Source organism: Trachypithecus francoisi, unplaced genomic scaffold (assembly GCF_009764315.1).
Source record: "Trachypithecus francoisi isolate TF-2019V2 unplaced genomic scaffold, Tfra_2.0 Contig01665, whole genome shotgun sequence".
Taxonomy (NCBI): domain Eukaryota; kingdom Metazoa; phylum Chordata; class Mammalia; order Primates; family Cercopithecidae; genus Trachypithecus; species Trachypithecus francoisi.
The window spans coordinates 843,495-861,083 of record NW_022681447.1 but is presented as its reverse complement, the minus strand read 5'-3'; the positions used below and the strand labels follow the sequence as shown (position 1 = coordinate 861,083).

At 51.3% G+C, this 17,589-nt stretch overlaps 1 protein-coding gene and 1 non-coding gene across 6 annotated transcripts in view; one reads left to right on the top strand and one right to left on the bottom strand.

Annotated features, from left to right (window-relative positions):
• Positions 1 to 13,703, bottom strand: part of PEMT (phosphatidylethanolamine N-methyltransferase) — an 85,334-nt gene extending 71,631 nt beyond the window's left edge. Inside the window, exon 1 of one of the 5 annotated variants that reach the window (XM_033196799.1) lies at positions 13,490 to 13,703. In XM_033196799.1, coding sequence (XP_033052690.1) covers positions 13,490 to 13,585 — 96 coding nt within the window. In that variant the 5' untranslated portion in view covers positions 13,586 to 13,703. Of the gene's footprint in view, positions 1 to 5,426; positions 5,599 to 13,272; positions 13,364 to 13,489 lie in introns of those variants that run through there. The other 4 variants (XM_033196761.1, XM_033196790.1, XM_033196780.1 and 1 more) reach the window with 4 other exon arrangements.
• Positions 1,812 to 1,918, top strand: LOC117074925. Its single transcript, XR_004433768.1, has one exon. It is a non-coding gene; the product is annotated as a U6 spliceosomal RNA (small nuclear RNA).
• Positions 13,704 to 17,589: the final 3,886 nt, after the last annotated feature.

Sequence of the window (17,589 nt, the reverse complement as noted above, 5' to 3'; positions counted from 1 at the left end):
GACAAAGTTACCCTCTGGGAACACGCCGGGAGGCCTGGGAACATCAAAGTCCAGCAAAGGTTACTACAGTGTAGTCTCATAAAAGGGAAGATAAAAATCTGAAACCTAATGAGCTATGTCATGCCCTGGGAGGGCGGCCGCAGAAGTGTGCCTGGACGCCAGATGAGGAAATCAGCATCTCTGAAGAGGGGTGCCTGGTGCCCTGAGGGGAGGTGACACCAACCCTGGTGTGACCGAGACCCTCCGGATGAGGGTTCTCAGAGGCCCCAGAGAAAACCCAAGCAGCTGAAACAAATGTGAAGAGATGCTCAATCTCACTAGGAATCAGGTAAAAGCAAATTAAAACAACAGTGGTGCGCCTCTCCTCACCCACATTCGACAGGGCACAATCTTGAGTGCCCACAAAATCTTGGCGCAAGGTAAACTGAAAAAGTGTGCACCCACGCCCCAGCCACCCCACTCGCATACAGAGGGCACGTGGACACTGCCCCCCTCCCCATCAGCTTGCATGAAAACATCAGGAACAATGACGAACAACTGAGGTGTCCATTCCTACAGCAGCTATACTACAGCAGTTAAAAGCACTAGGTCTACACACAGCACTGTGAAATGTTCTCAAACACACGGTCGAGTAGTAGAGCAGGCTGCACGATTCAGTGCCTAGATAGAAATTTCTAGAAAACACCACAAAATATACTACCAAATATTCAGTTTTAAATTTTTTTTTTTTTTTTTTTTTAAGACGGAGTCTCCCTCTGTTGCCCAGGCTGGAGTGCAGTGGCCCAATCTCGGCTCACTGCAAGCTCCGCCTCCCAGGTTCACGCCATTCTCCTGCCTCAGCCTCCCGAGTAGCTGGGACTACAGGCGCCTGCCACCTCGCCCGGCTAGTTTTTTGTATTTTTTTAGTAGAGACAGGGTTTCACTGTGTTCGCCAGGATGGTCTCGATCTCCTGACCTCGTGATCCGCCCGTCTGCGCCTCCCAAAGTGCTGGGATTACATAGGCTTGAGCCACTGCACCCGGCCAATTTTTTTTTTTTTTTTTTTTTTAAGAGACAGAGTCTCCCTGTGTCGCCCAGGCTGGAGTGCAGTGGCGTGTTCATAGCTCACTGCAACCTTGAACTCCTGGGCTCACTTTGGGAGGCCAAGGTGGGAGAACCACTTGAGGCCAGGAGTTTGAGACCAGTCTAGGCAACATAGTGAGACCCTGTCTCTACAAAAATGTAAAAACTAGCTAGGCATAGTTCCAATTACTTGGGAGGCCAAGGCAAGAGGATCGCTTGAGCCCAGGGGTTTGAGGCTGCAGTGAGCTGTGATCGGGCCACTTGAACTCCAGCCTGGGCAACACTATCTCAAAAAAAATATTAATTAATTAATTTAAAAATAAATAGGCCGGGCGCGGTGGCTCACGCTCGGTGCTGTAATCCCAGCACTTTGGGAGGCCGAGTCGGGTGGATCATGAGGTCAGGAGACCGAGACCATCCTGGCTAACACGGTGAAACTCCGTCTCTACTAAAAATACAAAAAATTACCCGGGCGTGGGGGCGGGCGCCTGTAGCCCCAGCTACTCCGGAGGCTGAGGCAGGAGAATGGCATGAACTCGGGAGGTGGAGCTTGCAGTGAGCCGAGATGGTGCCACTGCACTCCAGCCTGGGTGACAGAGTAAGACCCCGTCTCAAAATAAATAAATAAATTCATTCATTCATTAAAATAAAAAACTGTTTCTAAAATGCACTGAAAAGTATTACGCTGTCTCTCCACATGCAACTCAAAATTTTTTTTAAATACTAAATTATAAAATAAGTGTAAAGTTGTGCTTGCTTCGGCAGCACATATACTAAAATTGGAACGATACAGAGAAGATTAGCATGGTCCCTGCAAAAGGATGATACACAAATTCATGAAGCATTCCACAAGGAGGGGAACATCACACCAGGGTCTGTTGGGGGGTGGGGGAGCTAGGGGAGGGATAGCATTAGGAGAAATAAGAACTTAATGTAGGTGATGGGTTGATGGGTGCAGCAAACCACCATGGCACGTGTATACTTATGTAACAAACCTCCACGTTCTGCACATGTACCCCAGAACTTAAAGTATAATAATAAAAAGCTTTTAACAAAATTAAAAACAAAAAAATTTTTTTAAAAAGTGTAAATTCATCACAGCTGTGATCTTTCCCATAATGGTGTATTTTGTTCTATTGCATTTGGAAATACAGTAAATTCCTTCAAAGAGCACTTTGATCTCCCACATTTTGGGGAAGGGGTGGGGAGGAGATGGTGCTTCTGCCCAGGGTCAGCCAGCCCTGGGGGGCAAGCACAGCCTCCACTCCAATCCTTGCTTCCCCAAATGACAGTCTCCTGACATAACTCTGCCTGCTACCAGGCCACTTGCAGGGTGTGACCATGGGATGTCCCTCAGACATCTATCAGTACAAAGCCATCTTCCGCTATGGCCTGCCATCCTTCCCATGTGTGGCCTCTCCACCTGATCAGCCTGCATCCCTGAGGTGCAAACATTCATCTCACTACAGGGCCAAGGGCAGAGCTAAGCAGATATTAAACGCTCTAGGCCAGGCGCAATGGCTCAGGCCTATAATCCCAGAACTTTGAGAGGCCGAGGTGGGTGGATCACCTGAGGTCAGGAGTTCAAGACCAGCCTGGCCAACATAGTGAAACCCCCTCTCTATTAAAAATAAAAAAAATTAGCCAGGCATGGTGATGCATACCTGTAATCCCAGCTACTCGGGAAGCTGAGGCAGAAGAATCACTTGAACCCGGGAGGCACGGGTTGCACTGAGCTGGAGGTTGCAGTGAGCCAAGATGCACCACTGCACTCCACTTGGTGACAGAGCAACACTTCGTCTCAAAACAAACAAACAAACAAAACGCTCCAATGCAGACCCCTCCTGAGGGATGAATGTAGCCAACATGGGACCAAAGGTGCACTGCTACTGGAATCTGGAGAGAACAGCTGAGTGGGTGAGTGGCCACGGCAGTAGGCATGGACATCAATAAGCGAATGACTAAGAAAAGCCACTCCACAAACGGCAGGAAGAAGGAACCCAGGGAAGCACCACTTGCCTAGCTGTGACACAGCCTCTGGGCACCGCACAGTGCCTGCCCAGCGCCTGCAGCCAACAAGGCCTGGCACTCCAGCAGGTGCCTCCAAACGCCTGGGGCTGTGAGCCAAGCCCCATACTCTCCAGAGCAGGCACTGGCCACTCATGAAGGACAACTGGACAAGGCTCAGAGCAGGCTGCCCTGCCCTGAAGGGAGGGGAAGGGAGGGGAGGGAAGGTCTCTGGTGCAGTCCCAAAGCTTCTAGAACCTGGGACTTAACCTGAGGCCTGGCCTTATCTTCAGTTTGATGATAACATCTATTAAGCACCTCCAGTCCATCCCAGCACTTTGGGAGGCCAGGCAGGCAGATCACAAGGTCAGGAGTTTGAGACCAGCCTGGCCAATGTGGTGAAACCCTGTCTCTACCAAAAATACAAAAATTAGCCAGGCATGGTGGCGCATGCCTGTAGTCCCAGCTACTCAGGAGGCTGAGGCAGAAGAATGGCTTGAACCCTGGAGGCAGATGTTGCAGTTGAGCCAAGATCATACCACTGCACTCCAGCCTGGGTGACAGAACAAGACTCTGTCTCAAAAGAAAAAAAAAAAAACACATCCGATTCCAAGGCCCTGTCCCTTGACAGCCTGGTGGGGGAGGGTGGAAAGCTGGCTCAGGGAAGAGTCCTGGCTTTGGTCATGCCTGGCACTTACGCAGTGCACCGAGGGTGAGTTATCTCCCTGCATGTGCACAGCAGACCCTATGAGTGTGCCAGCGGCCAGTTTTCAGCCATTCCACCCGCTCCCCATTCCCCATTCAGCTCCCAGCCAAAACCTGGCCTTGCCCCACCCCTCCCTTGTCTCATTCCCATTACCAATCCTCCCGTGGCCCATCTGTTATTCTGCCTCTTACACAACCACCTTACACTCCCTCCCCCAACCCTGGCTTTGCCGGTTGCTCCCCAGGGCACAGCAAAGGACCTCAGTGGCCTCCTGGCTTTGGACTTCCCCCAGAGCCCTCCCCATGGTCCCTTACCTATGGACCAGCATGCTGTTAGCCAAGCCAAAGAGGAGAAAGGGCGGAGTGTGAGTCACCGAGCAGAGCCTCACTCAGCTAGGGGAAAGGGGAAAGCAGGAAAGGCCTAGGCACACTGAGCCTGGGGCCAGGAAGGGACACAGGGCGTTTTCCAGGGCCAGCAAAAACACTTTCCATATCACTGGCACCTCTTCAACTCTACACCTAAGAGAGGTGCGTCTTCCTGAGTGTAAATGATCTCTCTACTGCTTCCCCGCTGGGCCCTGGGGGAAATGCTGCCTTTCATAAGGAATTCAACTCAATGTTAGTCACCAAATGCTGAGCTCCACTAAGGAGGTCCTCACTCTAGGGGGTCCAAGAAAACACAGGACCTGGCAGGGAGCGCACACCTATCTCTGGCCATCCTCGCAACCACCCTAAAAGTAAAGCCCTGTTGTTAGCCTACTTGGCAGATAAAAGAGCAAAGCCTCCAGACCCCAGACAGTGAGGAGCAGAGCCAGCCTGAGCAAGGCCAGCCCTACCGGATAGAAAGCCCCATAAAAAAGGACAAGGGTAAAAGTGAGTGCTTCTGGGTCTTGAAACCCGAGGAGACTGGGAAAGTGAGCAAGAAATATGCTTTTTTCACCTTTTGTGGGAGCCAAGATGAAGGAGGGAAACTGAGGCACTGAACGATTAAGCAACTAACACTGAGGGAACCCAGCAGCAGCTGACATCCACCTGAGTCTCCCAATAAGTGCTGAACTGGTCAAAGCTGGAACATGTCCACCCCCTCCCCCCTCTCCCTCCCGTAGCCAGATCCCAGTGGCCTCAGGTCAGCCTGTCTCAGGAGGGTGGCGGTGTGCATCCGGTCACTTCAGTCACCTTGAGGAGGATTTGTGTTGCCCAGAGAAGCGCCTGCTTCGCTGGAAAGAATGACTAATGGTTCAGAGTGGAATTCTAGGCAGCAGAGGGAAGCCCCTCCCAGCTCCCGGATCCCCACTCAGAGACATGAAGGTCCCTTTCTGATAGCTGTCATTTCCAAAACCCCCCTCAGGAGGGTGGACCTCCCTCCTGAAACTGGGTTGGCAAAAAAGAACCACATCCAGGTCAGACATGAGCAGAGTAGGAGAGTCCTGGGTCTCACATCCAGGCTGTGCCTCCGGGTGTCAGAGACTCCCTTGATGGCCTCCCCTGCACACCTGTGACCAAAGGAAGGTCTCCCATCCACTCCCAGCCTCAACTTCCTTCATACAGCGGAGGTCCCGGCTTTCTGCTACCCAGTAATTCCAACGGAACCCCCTCCAAGGCTCCAGGTTGCAGAGGCCTTGGAATCTGACTAAAAAAGAGGAGCTACCCACCACAGCCAGGAGGTCCGCTGAGCTGCAGGAATAGCTCGGGTCCCACGGGTCACCGACGAATGGCCTCAGCTGTTAACAGCCCAAAGCGTGGGTGAGGAAGAGGCTTACGGCAATTCACTCCATTGAGGGGTGCAGGGTTCTCAGGAGCAGCGCTCTGTGGTCAGGGAATGATCTGCATTGGGTCAACGTGTCACATTGTGACACATGGACAAACAGCAGGCCCGGACAGGCAAAGTCACATTGATCCCAGGCCACACACCACACACAACAAAGGGCAGGGGAATAGGTGGGGGCTGCAGGAGAGGGGATGGGGTCCTCCTAGGATCCATCACCCCTGCAGAATCTGCCTGCAGCGCTGCAGCCCCCACTGCCCCCAGAGCTGCCCTCATGCCCTGCAGGGCACCATAAGCTGACTCAGGTAATGTTTATTTGGGGCAACTTTGGGTTAGAGCCCTGTGCCTGGCACAAAGACATAAGGATGAGTGTGCCACAGCCTTTTTCCTCTAAGAAGTTTATTCTCTGGGCTGGGCCCAATGGCTCACACCTGTAATCCCAGCACTTTGGGAGGCCGAGGCAGGTGGATCACAAGGCCAGGAGTCCAAGACCAGCCTGGTCAATATGGTGAAACCCCGTTTCTACTAAAAATACAAAAATCAGCACGCGCAACTGTAGTCCCAGCTACTGGGGAGGCTGAGGCAGAAGAATCACTTGAACCCAGGAGGCAGAGGTTGCAGTGAGCCAAGATAGTGCCACTGCACTCCAGCCTGGACAACAGAGTGAGACTGCATCTCAAAAAAAAAAAAAAAAAGAGAGAGACAGAGAAGTTTATTATCTGGCCGTGCCTGGTGGTTCACGCCTGTAATTCCAGCACTTTGGGAGGCCAAAGCAGGCAGATCACCTGAAAGTCAGGAGTTCGAGACTAGCCTGGCCAACAAGGTGAAACTCCGTCTCTACTAAAAATACAAAAATAGCCAGACACGGTGGCAGGCACCTATAATCCCAACTACTCGGGAGGCTGAAGCAGGAGCTTGAACCCAGGAAGCAGATATTGTAGTGAGCCGAGATTGCACCACTGCACTCTAGCCTGGGCAACAAGAGCGAAACTTCATCTCAAATAAAAAAAAAAAGGAAAAGTTTATTCTCTGGTAGGAAAGGGAAAGCCATTTCACTTTAAGCCAGCCCCCTGACCCTGTTTTTCCACACAGAAGGCCACCTGGCTCAGAGGACTCTGGCCTTTGGCAGCCACTGTCTGAGCTGGGAGCTTCACCACCCGCCGCAAGGGACCATGGCAAGCCTCCATGACCAATCTAAGCCCAGGTTTCTCTTGAGTGGAATGCGGGTGATGAGACAGGCCACCTGAGGTTACCTTCTGCACAGAAGCGAGACCAGATGTAAAAGTACAGGGCACACTCAGGGCCGAGACTGGTGGCCCCTCTACTCTGTCTGCTTAATGTCAACTAATACAGGTCCCTCTCACCTCTCACTCTCTGGAGGGACCCTCCTGGGAAGACACAAATCCTAAAGGAATAGCCAGAGAGGGAACACTGACCCCCATGCTGGAATCTGAGGTCAGGCAAGCCCTGGGTAGCAAAGACCATCTCATGGCAGGAGGGGAGGAAGTTAGAACATCACAGTGCGACTGTGGTCTCTAGAACCCAAAGTAAAATGAAATGGATGGCAGCTGCTCCAGTTCCCCAGATCCATAACTCCTTTCAAGAGGGTGAAATGTCATTCATTCTTCATTTAACAAGTGTGACCGGCGCCAAACTCAAAAGGCACTCAAAAACAACAGTTCAGAAGGTCTCAGAACTGTTTGTTTCTTTTTTTTTTTTTTTTTTTTTGAGACGGAGTCTGGAGTCTCTCGCTCTGTCGCCCAGGCTGGAGTGCAGTGACTGGATCTCAACTCACTGCAAGCTCCGCCTCCCAGGTTCACGCCATTCTCCTGCCTCAGCCTCCCGAATAGCTGGGACTACAGGCGCCTGCCACCTCGCCCGGCTAGTTTTTTGTATTTTTTAGTAGAGACGGGGTTTCATCATGTTAGCCAGGATGGTCTCGATCTCCTGACCTCGTGATCCACCCGTCTCGGTCTCCCAAAGTGCTGGGATTACAGGCTTGAGCCACCGCGCCCGGCCCTGTTTGTTTCAATTGGCCATTTAAATTTAATAGTAAAAGACTGGTTATGATAACAATGCATTGTAGAAACTTCAGAAGGAAAAGAGAATGTTTTGTGGACCACTTTGGTTTTCTTTTTTGCCTGTGGCAGTTTTAACTTACTAGTTTTTTTGTTTTGTTTTGTTTTTTGAGACGGAGTCTGGAGTCTCTTGCTCTGTCGCCCAGGCTGGAATGCAGTGGCACAATCTCGGCTCACTGCAAGCTCCGCCTCCCGGGTTCATGCCATTCTCCTGCCTCAGCCTTCGGAGTAGCTAGGACTACAGGCACCCGCCACCAGGCCGGCTAATGTTTTGTATTTTTAGTAGAGATGGGGTTTCACCGTGTTAGCCAGGATGGTCTGGATCTCCCGACCTCGTGATCCGCCCGTCTCGGCCTCCCAAAGTGCTGGGATTACAGGCATGAGTCACTGTGCCCAACCGACTTACTAGTTTTTAAAATCAGTACTTTTGAATGGAACGACCAAAAATTTGTCACAGAATTTTGAGACCCATTAAAAAAGTCTAATGAGGAAAAGAAAGAAAGAGAGAGAGAGAGAGAAAGAGAGAGAGAGAGACAGGTGGAAATCGGTGAGGACACAGCTGACCTGAGCAGCGCCATCCAGTGGCTGGACCTGACCACAGCACACGACAGCCTTGGGAAAAGCCTGCAGTCTCCTTGGTGCCACCAAGACAGATCACACTCGGGGCCATCAAACAAACCTTAAATTTAAACGAATAGAAAGCATACACAGTATGCTCCCAAACCACCACAGAATTAAACTCGAAATCAGTCACAGAAAGCGATCGTGGAAAGAATGCACGCGAGGGCCAAATGGGAAGTCCTGGGAAATCTAGAAACATTTTGAACTGAATGAAAATGAGAATAGAACACATGAGACCCTGTGCGATGCGGCTAAGGCAGGGCATCTATTAGGAAGGAAGAAAAGTCCCAGGTCAGGAATATAAGCTTTGCCCTTAAGAAATTAGAGAAAGAGTGGCTGGGCGCGGTGGCTCACATCTGTAATCCCAGCACTTTGGTAGGCCGAAGCAGGCAGATTACTTCAGGTCAGGAGTTCAAGAACAGCCCGACCAACATGGTGAAACCCTGTCTCTACCAAATATACAAAAATTAACCAGGCGTGGTGGAGGGTGCCTGTAATCCCAGCTACCCGGGAGGCTGAGGCAGGAGAATCGCTTGAACCCAGGAGATGGAGGTTGAACAGTGAGCCGAGATTGCACCACGGCACTCCAGCCTGGGCAACAGAGGGAGACTCAGACAAGGAAGGAAGGAAGGAAGGAGGGAAGGAAGGAAGGAGGGAAGGAGGGAAGGAGGGAAGGAGGGAAGGAGGGAAGGAGGGAAGGAAGGAAGGGAGGGAGGAAGGCAGGGAGGGAGGGAGAAAAGAAAGAAATTGGAGACAGAGGAATAAGTTAAACCCAAAGGAGGCAGGACAAAAAAATTAAAGATAAGCAAAAATCAATCAAATTGAAAACACGAAAACAAAAGAGAAAACAAAAATCACACTCAAAGTTGGTTCTTTGAGGAAAATTTTTTTCCCGATAAAATTGAGAAACCTCCAGCCAGGCTGACCAAGAAAAAAAGAGAAAAGACACGAAATATTAATATCAGAAATAAAAGAGGGGACTTCTCTACTGACCTCACAAACATTAAAGTGATAATAAGGGAATACTATGAATAACACAAATTAAGTAACTTAGATGAAATGAACTGATTCTTGCAAGACACAACTGCCAAAATTCATTCAAGAAATAATCCTTTATCTTTTAAAGGAATTGAATTCATGGCTTAAAAACCTAAAAAAAGAAAAACTTTGAGCCCAGATGGTTTCCCTGGATGAATTCTACCAAACATTTAAGGAAAAAAATAATTCCAATTCCACACAATCTCTTCCAGAATATGGAAGAGGGAGGCAACACTTCCCAACTCACTGTATTACCCTAACACTAAAACCAGGCCAGTGCGGTGGCTCACCGCCTGTAATCCCAGCATTTTGGGAGGCCAAGGTGGGTGGATCACTTAAGGTCAGGAGTTCGAGACCAGCCTGGCCAACATGGTGAAACCCTGTTGCTACTAAAAATACAAAAAAAAAAAAAAGAAACCGAGCACGGTGGTGGGTGCACCTGTAATCCCAGCTACTCCGGAGGCTGAGGTGGGGGAATTGCTTGAACTCGGGAGGCAGAGGTTGCAGTGAGCTGATATGACGCCACTGCACTCCTGAATACACGCCTGAGCGACAGAGCGAGACTCTGCCTTAAAATAAATAAATCAAATAAAACCAGACAAAGAAAGAAAATCCCCCCAAAATTAGAGCAAATCAAATCCAGCAATATATACAAGGGATAATGATAACACGTCAGGACCAGCCAGGGATCACCCCAGCAATCCAGAGCTGGTTCAGCATTCAAAACATCAATGTAATTAATATTTACAGCTCAATGAGGAAAAACAGTATCATCTCAACAGAGGCAGGGGAAACAAGCTCCAAGAGTGTCTGTCATTTGCCCAAGGTTTTGATGAGCTGCCATGGAAAGCTTCAACCCTGCTCTGTCTTGGCTGATGCCAAAATTACTGAAGACAAAATGTATGGCCTTGAAAACACTACAGAGTAACTCATCTAATATAACGGCCTAATGTTTATTTCAACTAAAGTAATACAATCAAAAAAGTTTTAGAAACCATTTTGTATAGAGGCAAACATCTTTCTCTGAAAGGCATCAGGGTTTTGCCTCCAGCGCCTTGCTCAGGTGCCCATACTACACACAGTGACCTGTGTCCCCAGCCCCAGGTCTCTTGAGCCTTCTGAATACAAGGGCTTCGCCTTCTTGAAGACCACCCTCAGGTGGGCTGCACTCGACACTTCCTAAGGCTTCTCTACACCCCTCATCTCATTCTGGTCTTCACCATAACCCCCTTACTGTCCCCATTCTTCTTGACACCAACACCAAGCTGGAGACATCATCACTCACCCGCTCTGGTAAGCAGGTGATTCTCTATGGAAAAGGGACCTGAGACCTGGGCATGTGCCCTTGCTCTGAGGACCTCAGTGTGCTCTGCCAGCCTCGGTGCCCATACCCCTAGGCCCTACTGGAGCCATCTTCTGAATCCTGGAGGTGCCCCTGCCTGTGGACAGCAAGATGCAGACCCTGCTCTCATCCATCTGCCACCCCACTGCCTTCAGGCAGCTGCCCAGCTGAGGAGCAAGGCTCCAGAATCCCCTGGCAGGGAGGGCAACAAGGAGCAAAAGGGCCTCAGTTAATGAGGCGCAGCGGGCACACTCCTCACCCTAACTCCTCAGTCCAACGGCTGATATTTTGGTTTGTTTGGTTTTGTTTTGAGACAGAGTTTTGCTCTTGTTGGCCTGGCTGGAGCGCAATGGCGTGATCTCGGCTCACCGCAACCTCCACCTACTGGGTTCAAGTGATTCTCCTGCCTCAGCCTCCTGAGAAGCTAGGATTACAGGCATGCGCCACCATGCCCAGCTAAGTTTTTTTATTTTTAGTAGAGATGGGATTTCTCCATGTTGGTCAGGTTGGTCTCAAACTCCCGACCTCAGGTGATCCGCCCACCTCGGCCTCCCAAAGTGCTGGGATTATAGGTGTGAGCCACCACGCCTGGCCCCAACGGCTGATTTTTTTTTTTTTTTTATTAAAAACAAATGCAAGATTCTGTACCTGCTGAAACAGGCCCAGAAAAGAGCTGGTGGAGGGCATGGTACCCAGAGCAGCACTGTTTGTTATGACATGGCAGCCACTGGTCACAGGCGGTGCCACAGCTTGGAGTACCATGGGATGAAATGTTTTTGATATATATTTTGATAACAAGAAAATATATTGTTAAAATTACTTTTTCTATTTCTTTGCTATTTTCTATTTCTTCTTACTAATTTAATGTGGCTACCAGAACGGTTCAAATTATGCATGTGGCACATGATATTTCTACTGGACAGCACAGGGTTAGCACCTGAGATCCTGCAGCTCAGACACCCATGGGGTGAAGAAAACCCTTGCAACTCGCTCAGGCCAGGGACTGACATATTTTAAAACCCGAGATTTCGATTGAGGAGGGAGGAGACCTACCACATAAGCAAATACGTAATGTTGTATGTTGTGTATTTCTTTCTTTCCTTCTTTTTTTAAGAAAAATCCCTTGGCAACAGGAAGCTTAACTGCACCAACAAGGACAGCAGAAGAAAAACAGAATGTTAGTCAACGAGGGTCACCCTGACCCAAACCCCAGCCCCAGCTCTCTCCAGCTACACAGCCCCAGGGAGAAAGGAAAAGAGCAGAGAAGCCCATCCCTCACACACCCAGTGAGTCTCCCCTGCCCACTGGCAGGCCCTGGGGCAGCCCCTAGCTGGGTCTGCAACAGGACACTGCCCTCTTGCATTCTGCCCCCCTTCTACATGGCTCCCTCACCCACCCTTCTACGTGGTGGCTTCTGAGGGCAGCCCCTGGAGGTGATCATGACCTCCCATCTTGATCTGAGGATTATCAGATATAGGTTCACCTGGTGAAAATGCAGGAGCTGTAGGGGTAGGACCTGTCACTCATCTGACTGCATGTTGTAATTCAATGAACAGTTTACTAAAGTAATAGTTTTCTTCCTGTCCTCTGCTGAGCACTGATCTGGCCAACGGCCCTGCGCTCCCCCAGGGCCAGCGGCCCATCTGCTCCTGCGCCTCCTGGAGGGCTTCGCACCTGCCTCCCTCCACTGGGGCATCTTGCCCCACTGACTGACCCTTTGGCTCTCAGATCCCAGGTCCCTCTCTCGCAGATAGGGCAACAGGCTCTCTTGGGATTTCAATCCCACCTCCCCATCAGCTATTCACTCTTCTAAACACTAACTGGTGTTAGCTCCTTCAGATAACTCTCTGGCTTTCCAGGCCTACAGTCTCCCTCCCTAGAATGAAAGCTCAGTGAAAGAAGTGCCCTTAACCTTCTGAGTGACAGGAAGCCCTCAGCAGGCCCTGAATCATACTGGCTGGATCAGTGAGTGAATAAATGCACATGTAAGGAATGAAGGGAGTGAAGGAACTGGATTAGAAGCTGCTTAGAGAAGACATATGCCTTACAGGCTTCATGAAGAGTGGGTGATGAAAAAGGTAAATGGAGTATCTCAGAGGAAGTTTTGACAGAAGGGAGAATGCAGGAGAGGCTGGAAACTGGAATCCATTGGAATTGGGAGCCTGGGAAGATGCCAGGACAGGCACTCTCCGGCCTAGGACTCTGTAGAGGGCAGCCTCAGTAGGCTGGCCAGGTCCCCAGCTTTTGGGGCCGGTCGCACCCATCCTGGCCCCGAATGGGTTGGACGGTGGTCTGCAGCCTGTTCAGGGCCGGCTGGGAGAGATGCAGGATCCCCATCACTCTCCTCCCTCTGGGCAAAAGCTGGCCTCCTGACCCTGGGGGATGGACGGGAGCAGGGGCCACACAACACACTCCCAAACATATAATGGGTCTCCTTCACCCTCGCCCACGCTCAGTCACTCAGTCACACACAGCCTCGGTCATACAACACTCACACTCACTCTCCCGCACACTGTAAGAGCATCACATAATTTCAGTGAGACACACACAAGTCCAAAGACTAACACGCACAACCTCTGAGACTCACACAATCTCAGGGCCACACACGGGCACACAACCAGACGAGCTCAGGAACGCCCCCCTCTCTGACTTACGCAATCTGAGGTTTACACGCGCGCGCACACGCACACACAGAGACAACAGCCAGCGCTCCCGCACACAGCGACCCCGCACGCAGCGCCCCGCCCCTGCCACGCCACGCCTCCATTGCCTGGGAACTGGCGGCCCCGCCCCCTCGCCGCACGCTTTCACGCCCCTCGGGCCTTCCAGATCCCTCTCCCCGTTTCCGCGGCGGTCCAGTGCCGTCAGTACCTGCCTAAAATCAATATTGCCGAGGCCTCCGCAGCAGTCAGGGCCCGCCACCGAGCTACTTGTAGGCTTGGCTCCCGGGTCCCCAGATCTCTTCATCCGGGGGCCGCCTCAGGAGGAACCACGCAGGACCCCCCCCCCTTGCAGCCACGCGCCCCCGGAACGGGCCCTATAGCGCCGAGTAAGTGCCGCCAGCCGGGGCTCTTTCCCGGTGACCCCCCAACATATCCTGGCCTTCTGGGAAATGTAGTTCCCCATCACCGCGAAGCGCCTCTTTATCTGAGAGCTCGCGACAGCGTCTAGAAGAGATGAGAACTACAAGTCCCAGTGTCTTTCGCGGCACAGCCTGCCGGTTCCGAGGCAGCCACGTGGCAGAATCCCCTTGGATCCGACCTCCCGACCGGTGCCTTTGGTCGCCGGCTGCTGCACCGGACCCTCCAACTGACCTGGCGTCCCTGCTCTTGGCTGGCGGCGATGGGGCTAGAGGCCGGGGGCCGCGGGTCGTAGCTATAAGTAGTTTCCCACCCAGCCCCCTGCGGTGTTGGACTTGGCCTGGGTAACACACTCCCAGGGTCCCCCGTCCCCTTCTGAAATTCACTTTACTCTGGGGGCGGTGCGGAACAAGCACTGCCTGGAGCTTCCCGCCCCCGCGGCGCCCAGGCCCTTTAGCTCTGCCAAAGACCCCTCGTCCACTCATTTTTTCATTCATTCTCTCATTCACTCTCGAGTATTTTCTGAACTAGTCTGTGCGCTGAGGGTACTGGAGGGAACAACACAGAGTCCCCCACCCTCGCTGCCTCCTGACTGAGATAAAAGACAAAATGTGAATAAAGGGTTATAATTTGGATGACTACTGTGATGCAAAAAACGAGGTGGATCAAATGCTGTCTTAGAATGTGCAGGGGAGGTGCCAGACGTGCCAAGTGTGAGGGCAGGGCAAACAAGGGAAGACGAATGGTATGTACAAAGGCCTGGAGACAGGACGGGTACCTAAAGAACAGAGAAAAGACAGGTGAGCTGTGGAGTAGTGATGGAGGGGGGCAAATTGAAGGGAAGAGTTTAGATGATTGGGTCCCAAAAGAACCCCTTTTGTAGGCTGGGTGTGGTGGCTCACGCCTGTAATCCCAACCCTTTGGGAGGCCGAGGTGGGCGGATCACCTGAGGTCGGGAGTTGGAGACCAGCCTCACCAACACGGTGAAACCCCGTCTCTACCAAAAATACAAAAATTAGCCGGGCGTGGTGGCGCGCACCTGTAATCCCAGCTACTCAGGAGGCTGAGGCAGGAGAATCGCTTGAACCCAGGAGGCGGAGGTTATAGTGAGCAGAGATGGCGCCATTGCATGCCAGCCTCGGCGACAGAGCAAGACTCCGTCTCGGCCGGGCGCGGTGGCTCAAGCCTGTAATCCCAGCACTTTGGGAGGCCGAGACGGGCGGATTACGAGGTCAGGAGATCGAGACCATCCTGGCTAACACAGTGAAACCCCGTCTCTACTAAAAACTACAAAAAACTAGCCGGGCGAGGTGGCAGGCGCCTGTAGTCCCAGCTCCTCGGGAGGCTGAGGCAGGAGAATGGCGTAAACCTGGGAGGCGGAGCTTGCAGTGAGCTGAGATCCGGCCACTGCACTCCAGCCTGGGCGACAGAGCCAGACTCTGTCTCAAAAAAAAAAAAAAAAAAAGACTCCGTCTCAAAAAGAAAAAGAAAAAAAAAAAAAAGAACCCTTTTGTAGCCAGGTGTTACTTAATATGGGGAAATAGACTGAGAGGTTCTAAGATTTCCTCAGTCACCCAGCCTGCTGGGGACTCAGGCAGGACTTCTGCAGTCAGCTGCTTCCTGCTCCAGGTGGCCGATTTCTCTCCATCTTGGCCCACAGCACCTACCAGTATTGAGCATTTACTGAGCAGCCACTGTGTGCTGCTTTATAGGTAGTCCCAGTCTTCACAACATCGCTAGGATGGGGCAGGCCAACCAAGGAGACAGAAAGACTGGCTTTGGAGCATGCACTAGCTCTGTGACTGAGCCCACCTTCATTTTCCTCAAAGTAAAAGGGAAATACATGTTGGTAAAACTCTCACCCAGGAACTGGCCTGTGGGAAGTGCTCAGTAAGCACTGGCCCCCGGCAGGGCTGGGGATACAGGTTCAGAGCTGGTTCTCTGACTTACCACTATTACTAATGAGTGTCAGAAGCCTTTCCCTGCTCAGTGTCCAGGCAGAGCTGCTAGAGGCAGAGCCATTTCTGAGGAGCCCCTGGCAGCGGGAGGGCTTCTTAGCAAGCCTTTTCCCTCCGCCTACCACACATCCACTTCACTGATGCTCCAGTCTTCTGACCTAACTGGTCACTCCTGTTAAGCCCAGAAGACGAATTTTTGTGTTTGCTTTATCTGAGAACAAAGTAAGGCAACTGTAAGAGGTCACACCAGAACTGATGCAATCCGACGCGCCACTCCAGCCTACTCCACCCGGGCCACCCTTCCTCTGTGAAAAGCAAACACCCCACCCAGGAGACAGACTTGCAGCTTGAAACGTCAGATAAAAACCTCCTGCCTGGCTCACGCCTGTAATCCTAGCACTTTGGGAGGCCAAGGCAGGCAGATCATGAGGTCAGGAGTTCCAGATCAGCCTGACCAACACAGAGAAACCCTGTCTCCACTAAAAATACAAAAATTAGCCAGGCATCGTGGTGCACGCCTGTAATCCCAGCTACTCAGGAGGCTAAGTCTGGAGAATTGCTTGAACCCAGGAGGTGGAGGCTGCAGTGAGCCGAGATCGCGCCACTGCACTCTAGCCTGGGCCAGGCTGGACTCAGTGGCTCATGCCTGGAATCCCAGCACTTTGAGAGGGCGAGGTGGGCAGATCACGAGGTCAGGAGTTCAAGACCAGCCTGGCCAGCAAGGTGAAACCCCATCTCAACTAAAAATACAAAAATTAGCCAGGCGTGGTGCTGCACACCTGTGATCCCAGCTACTAAGGAGGCTGAGGCAGGAGAATCGCTTGAACCTGGGAGGTGGAGGTTGCAGTGAGCTGAGACTGTGCCACTGCGCTCCAGCCTGGGTGACAGAGTGAGACTCCATCAAAAAAAAAAAAACCCTGCCAAAGATACTTTGGGGCACAAGTACTTGCCTAGGCCCTTCGAAAGCTCCCAAATCGGATCTTGTAGAGAAATTATCCAGGCCAACCTCCCTCACTGGAACATTCCTTCTGTGGCACCTTGGGCAAACAGAAAAAGTTAGTTCTGCTTACATGTCCCCAGTAATGAGAGTGATGACAGGTTCCCCATCTCTTGAGGTGGCCTGCTCCACTGACGGACAGGGGTGGTTATTCATGCTACACACTAACCCAAAGTCACCCTTCCTGAAGCTTTACCAAACAAAAGTTCCTTTCTACCTGCAGGGTTGTCTCTCTTTGGCCCTTGATTCAGCTCTTCAGATATAGGAAACCATTTATCATGGAACAGCTCCCAGGGGAAACCTCCTGATGGCTTCTCTTTTCTCTACCCCCACCTCCCCGGCTCATGAATTCTGAATCAGGCTGCAGAAACTCCCAGCAATCACTAAAATGGGGTTTTAGTGCTAAAATTAACATGTGCTTATTGGGTGACTTTGGGTAAAACCTAAACCTTTCCCTACTCTGAATCTATTTTCTGTTCATAAAATAGAATATTTCTATCATAGAATATCTCTTGAGAATAGTATCTCTTGAGTGAGGCTGTTGTGAGGATTAGAGGTAGTAACTCGTACAAAAGTGCCTGGCATACAGTGGGCTCTAAGAAAATGTCCAGGCTGGGCGCAGTGGTTCATGCCTGTAATCTCAGCACTTGGGGAGGCCAAGGCAGGTGGATTGCTTGAGCCCAGGAGTTCGAGACGAGCCTGGGCAACATGGTAAAACCCCATCTCTACAAAAAAAAAAAAATTAGCTGGGTGTGGTGGTACGCACCTGCAGTCCCAGCTACTCAGGAAACTAAGGCGGGAGGACCACTTGAGCCCAGGAGAGAGACTTCAGGGAGCTGTGATTGCACCACTGTACTCCAGCCTAAGTGACAAGAGTTGGACCCTGTCTCCAAAAAAAAGAAAAAAAACAATGTTTCCCTCCTTTCTATATAATTG